Source organism: Arvicola amphibius, chromosome 4, assembly GCF_903992535.2.
Source record: "Arvicola amphibius chromosome 4, mArvAmp1.2, whole genome shotgun sequence".
Taxonomy (NCBI): Eukaryota; Metazoa; Chordata; class Mammalia; order Rodentia; family Cricetidae; genus Arvicola; species Arvicola amphibius.
In genome coordinates, this window is record NC_052050.1 from 45,135,374 (window position 1) to 45,141,569 (window position 6,196).

General features: G+C 43.1%; 1 protein-coding gene across 1 annotated transcript; it reads right to left on the reverse strand.

The window, feature by feature from the left end:
• Positions 1–1,043: 1,043 nt before the first annotated feature.
• LOC119813365 (peptidyl-prolyl cis-trans isomerase H-like) lies at positions 1,044–1,612 on the reverse strand. Its single transcript, XM_038328647.1, has one exon. It carries the CDS (start codon positions 1,604–1,606, stop codon positions 1,073–1,075), a length of 534 nt encoding a protein of 177 aa, XP_038184575.1. The 5' UTR covers positions 1,607–1,612; the 3' UTR covers positions 1,044–1,072.
• Between the last annotated feature and the right edge of the window lie 4,584 nt (positions 1,613–6,196).

A 6,196-nucleotide genomic window follows, 5' to 3' on the forward strand; every position in this document is an offset into this window, starting at 1 on the left:
ACCAGTTCCAGACTTCAGCTTTCCTGGGTTCTAACCTGGTCTATTTGCAGAAGCAAACAGCGAGTCCTCTAGGAAGCACGGTCACACCCCAGGTCCATGGTTTCTGTAAACAGTGTCCAGAGCCACACACCACAGGCAGTCTTAGCTCTTGTGCACTGTGATACTGATCCTGACGATAAAACCATAACTACCACAAGAGCTGGTTACAAAGTGCTTGCCTTTGGCTATTATTTCCTATTTTGGGGACTTTCACATATACATTTCTTTGTAAAAAGTGAAAAATGTAGATTGTCTGTAGGTCACAGGGACCTAAAAGCAAGCACTTCTGAACTCATGCTTTAAAACTGTTCAAGGACATTGAGCCAGTAGGGAAATTACCTTGAAGTGAGAAGAGCCAGGAAAATTCCTGTGCACAGATTCAGCTGCCTTCCTGAATTAGAAAAAAGACTGACAAGATTGGATGTCTTCGTTTTCACAGGCTACTCCACAACAGGGCTATTGTTTGCTTACGTCAGATGACATTTTGTATTGTTTTCTGATTATAAAGTGGATTATATTAAAAAATAAAGCATTCCCATTACAGATAATAATAATCCCAAACAATAAAGTCATATTTTGGTAGAATTCTCCGCAGTCATCTTCTTCGTTTTATTTATTTTATTTTTTGAGACAAAATCTCTCTATGTAACCCAGGCTGGTCTGGAGCTCTCTATGTAGAGCAGGCTGACCTCAAACTCCTAGAGATCCACTTGGCTCTTCCTCCTGAGAGCCGGGATCAAAAGCGTGCTCCATCACCTGGTGTGGTGTGTGTTCTGGAGCTCGAACCCAGGACCTCGCGTCTGCTGTGCACCTCTCCAGTCCTGTTTGTTTCACTGCGTAGTCAGGTCGACCCCAAACTCTTTTTTTTTTAAATCCTTTATTTACAGTTCAAAATTTAAACAAGATCTTGGTTCTGATTTGTGAGACTTCCAGGTTCTGGCTCACACACTGTGGAGGCAGAGGTCTGTTCAGCTTGTCAGACTCAAGGGGAGTGTCACCCAACACAGAAGACCTGGTTCAGTCTTGGTCTAGATTACATTTCCCCACACTGGGAGATTACCACTGGCAGTTTGGGCTTATTGTTAGGGCCCGTGGGAACATTCTCGATTTTTCTCATCACCAGAAGTCCATCAATGATTTTTCCAAACACTACGTGCTTCCCATCCAGCCAATCACACTTAGAACATGTGATAAAGAACTGGCAGCCGTTTGTACTGGGACCACTGTTTGCCATGGAAAGCAGGCCTGGAGCCGAGTGTCTAAGTTTAAAACTTTCATCTGCAAATGGACCGCGGTAAATGCTAGCGACTCCAGTACCATCTCCATTAACAAAATCTCCACCCTGAATCATGAAATCCTTTATGAACCTATGGAAGGTGCTTCCTTTGTACTGGATCGGAACACCATCTTTCCTGAACTCTCCAGTGCAGAATTGCCTAAAGTTCTCTGCCGTCTTAGGTACCACGTCTGCAAACAGCTCGATCTTCATGCGACCAACTTCCTGGCCGCCAATGCTGACATCAAAGAAGACCACCGGATTGACTGGACTTGAATTTGCCACCGCCATGGCCCCGACCCGGAAGTCCGACCCCAAACTCTTAATCCTCGTGATTGAGCTTGCTGAGCACTAGAATTAAAGGCGCCACCACACTGAGCTGACTGGCTTCCACACTGATTCACAGACCAACAGTGATCATCAGTTGGCCTACAGAAAGCCAAGCTTCTTTTTAAGTAGCTAATTTGTTCTTTATACAAGTGGAACTCCACTAATGTGTAGGAAGTAAGTGGTATATTTATTTCAGCACTTGGTATTTAATGAAGAAACGAACGAAGAAAAAGCCATTCTTTATAAGGCAAAGTCTACAGCTTTTGCTATTCACAGCTAATTTCAACCATAAAAGTCATATTTTACCAAAACTGCAGGTAAGTGGCTCAAAACTAAATACAGGGTTGAGAAAGCTGATTAGCTATAAATACTTAGACATCTTAAATTTTCTTTTGTGTATGAGTGTTTTGTCTGCATGAACAGGGTACCACATGTATGGCTGGTGCCCTTGGAAGTCAGAAGACATCGTTTCCCCCAGAACTGGAGTTACAGGTGATTGGAAGTCACCATGTGAGTGTGTCCTCTGCAAGAGCAACTAGTGCTCTTAACTGCCAAGCCATCTCTCCAGCCCATAAATACTTAAACATCTTTTTTGGGGAGGAAACATCATAGAGAGCAGCAAGAGCCTCAGCAGCAAGATCACCATGGCGGGGGGGGGGGGGGGGGGGAGGAGGGTGAATGTGGCCACGCTGACGGGCCTCAGAGAGTGTTAAGTGGTCAGTTCACAGATTGAACTGTGAGGGGGGAGCCAGGCTGAAATACCTTTACCCACATTGCCAGGAAACATGAAGGAGCTGTCTAGCAGAGGCCTTACAAAGATCTGGAAAGTTTTAAGTAGTATTAGTGCAGGGTGAAGGCCAGAGAACATGCGCTAATCAAGGTGTTGCTCCCCACACCAACCCATAGTGTATTTTGTTTCATTCTGAGGTTTTATCTTTGCCTTGATGGTACTTCATGTTTTCCTATATTATCATTATTGTGTGTGTGAACCATGCACACATGCTCATGTGCAGGTCAAAGGCAATCTTCAAGAGTCTGTTCTCTCCTTCCACTGATTCCAGGGATGGAACTCAGGTAGTTAGGCTTGTAAATACTTTCTTTACCTACTGAGACAGCTCACCAGGCCTTGTAAGTGTTCTATGTTGACTGTCAAGTGCAGTGCTCACTCTATCTGCTGCTGTTTAATTTCTATTAGCACCTTTGAGGGGAGGGTTTTTAGACACAGGGTTTCCCTGTGTCACAGCTCTGGATGTCCTGGAGTTTGCTTTGTAGACCAGGCTGGCCTTGAACTCACAGAGATCAGCCTGTCTCTGCTTCCAGAGCGCTGACATTAAAGGTGTGCACCACCACCGCCTGGCTACTATTAGCACTTTTATAAAACTATAATTTCTGCTATAACAGTATATGTATAGTAAACTCTCAGAAGAGCATCAACACTACAAAGAAAAATATGTATTGAGATCACTGTTTTCTACTAAGATTAATTTAGCAAGAAAAATAAAAATCAGTTGAAACACAGTAGGATAAAATAAGATGTCTCGATACAAGGTCAATATACAAAGATAAATGGCTTTCCATATGAGCAATGAATATCAATTAGGAATACAATGGAAGAAGGACTATTTAAAACTTGGTTAGCTGGGCTTAGTGGTGTGTGGTGATATTTTGTTTGTGCTCTAACAAATAAAGCTTGCCAGAAGATCAGAGAGTGGAGCAAGCAAGATCATAAAGTGGAGCCTACCCCTGAGACATAGAGGTCTGGAGGTCTATACAGACAGACAGGAAGTGATATGGCTTGGTGGAGAGAGGATTATAAGGTGGGAGGAGACAGAAGCTTGCTCCTTTTATCAGCTGAGGAGTTAGCAAGGTAAGAGTTGGCTGTGGCTTGCTCCTTTGTCTCTCTAATCTTTCTGCATTTCCCCCATATCTGGCTCTGGGATTTTAATATTAAGACCAATTAGAACTCGTGCAACAGTGGTACGCAACTTTAATCCCAGCACTCAGGAGGCAGAGGCAAGCGGATTTCTGTGAGTTCAAAGCCAGCCTTATCTATATATATCGAGTTCCAGAAAAGCCAGGGCTACATAGAGACACCTAGTCTCAAACAAATAAAAAATGGTATAAAACAGTCTAAGTGTGGCAGCAAACACTTATAATTCTAGCACTTGGGAAGCAGAAACAGGAGGATCAGTATTTTAGGCGGACTATAATCTAATTACATTTCTCCCTCTCCTTTCTTCCCTCCAAACCCTTCAATAGACTCCCCTCTACTCTCCTTCAAATTTATGACCTCCTTTTCCCCTTGGAGGACCAACTTCCTAAGATCATCATTGGTTTCATGTTGAGTTGAAGACCAGTCTGAGGTACCTGAGATACTGACCCAAACCCCCACGCATACATATACCGTGTGTGTGTGTGTGTGTGTGTGTAGGTGTATAGACTAGTTTTAGGCCTAACAGAAATTATGCAAGATTTATATGAAAGCAACTGTATAACTTCACCAAATAGATGAATGCCTGAGCAAATAGACAGTGTGGCCCTATAACAAAAGATTCAATATTATAAACATCGGTTTCCCCTAAATTGATGTATAAACTCAATGTGATCTCAATCAAAACCCAACTTTTGCAAATTAGAGATAATGAATTTTTTAAAAGCCAAGAAATACTTGAATTGAGTAAAAGGGTATGGGGAAAGAGAAGGAGTTTGGCCAGAATATATCAAAACACTCCACAATCAATCATAATTGAACCAGTAAGGAAGAAGCAAAGACATTAAGGGAACAAGACAGTCTTGAATGATTTTTGTTTTTCTGAGACAGGATTCTTCATTATCTTATATTGGCCTCCAACTCACTATGTAGCGTTACCCTCCTGTCTCTGCTCCAGGATCACAGCCTGTCCCACCAGGTTTCAAGCCAGAACTTTACCAAGTGAGTTACATCTCCAGCTCTTGTTTTTTGTTGTTTGTTTGTTTGTTTTGAGACAGGATCACAAATGGCCCATGTTGTTCTGGATGTGTAGCTGAAGCTGACTTGGAACTCCTGATCTTTCTGCTTCTACCTCCTGAATATTGGGATTATGGATATGCTATGCTACACCCAGTTTATGGGGTGCTGAAGACTGGGCCCACAGTTTTGTACACTACATGCAGGCCAGTGTTCTACCAACTGAGCTACAACTCCAGGCCCAAATGTATTTGTGGCAACTATGTCAGAATTAGCAAGAAAAATATAGAAATAATTCACTTCCCATTTGGAGAACTCCTAATTCTAACATTACAAGTTGAAATTTGTTTGTTTGAGACAGTTTCACTCTGTAGCCCAGGCTGGCCATTCTCCTGCCTTGGTCTCTCGGGTGGGGAATTGTGGTATAAGCGCCCAAGCGAGGCACATTTTGTGGTGTCAGGGATTGAACATGAGCCTTGTGCACGCTAAGCAGGTGAGCTTAGCCTCAGAAGCTGAATAGCCCATCGTGACTCATGTCCCCCCAGAGCCTCCAATGGGCACTCCTTGGGAACTAAGGTCAGGACTAAGACGAGGCCATATTAATTAAAGTGGAGCCGACCCCTGAGACATGATTAGCCCAAGAGTCTCCTTGGAACAGACAGGGATGGGAAAGTGGCGCGAGACGGGAATGCCAAGACTGTAGGCAGTCGAGGCCCAGAGTCGTTGCTGGCCCAGCCGCTGGGGAGGAATGCTGTGGGAAGGCATCACCCTCAGAGCCTCCAAGATGCTGTTTCAAGGCTCTGGTCTCTAGGACTGTGAACAAATGTCTATAGTCATTATCCCCAGCTATGGCCATGCATTGTGCCAGCTCTAGGACACAAATGCAACACTGCCACACACTAGGCAAGAAAGAAGTTCCCAGTGTACTAAACATTAAACACTAAAAGGCAGTTGAAGAAATTTCAAAAATTATTTTTATAATTTATAGGCTTGAGAAAAAATTCCCAAGAAAGACATAAAACCCAGATGTGGAAAAAAAAAACCCAGATGTGACAGAGTAGGATGAACAGATTTGTATGCATTTAAAATCAAACAGTGGGGTCAGGGAGATGGCTTAGCTGCTTAACGTGCTTGCCACCAAGCCTGGCAACCTGAGTTCCACCTCTGGGACCCACATGGTGTAGAGAAAACCGAATGCCACACCGAGTCCTCTACACACACACACACACACACACACACACACACACACATTCGCTTGTATGCAAGCAAGCACGCACACATACAAACACATACTCGCTTGTGTGCAAGCAAGCATGCGTGCACACACACACACTAATAAATATCTTTAAAATTTTTACGAATAGTTATTCAAATTATAAAGACCAGAAATAGAAGAATGCAAACAAGCTAATACAAACTTTATAATATTTAAACAATCGATACTATCTGGTATGCTAAGGTTTAAAAGATAGGCATTCTATTATAGTGCTAATGTAAGATAAGTATACATTAAGAGTTTTTGTGCCAGGCAAGTGGCATGTACTTATAATTCCAGGATCAGCACTTGGAAGGCTGAGGCAGGAGGATCATGAATTTGAGGCCAT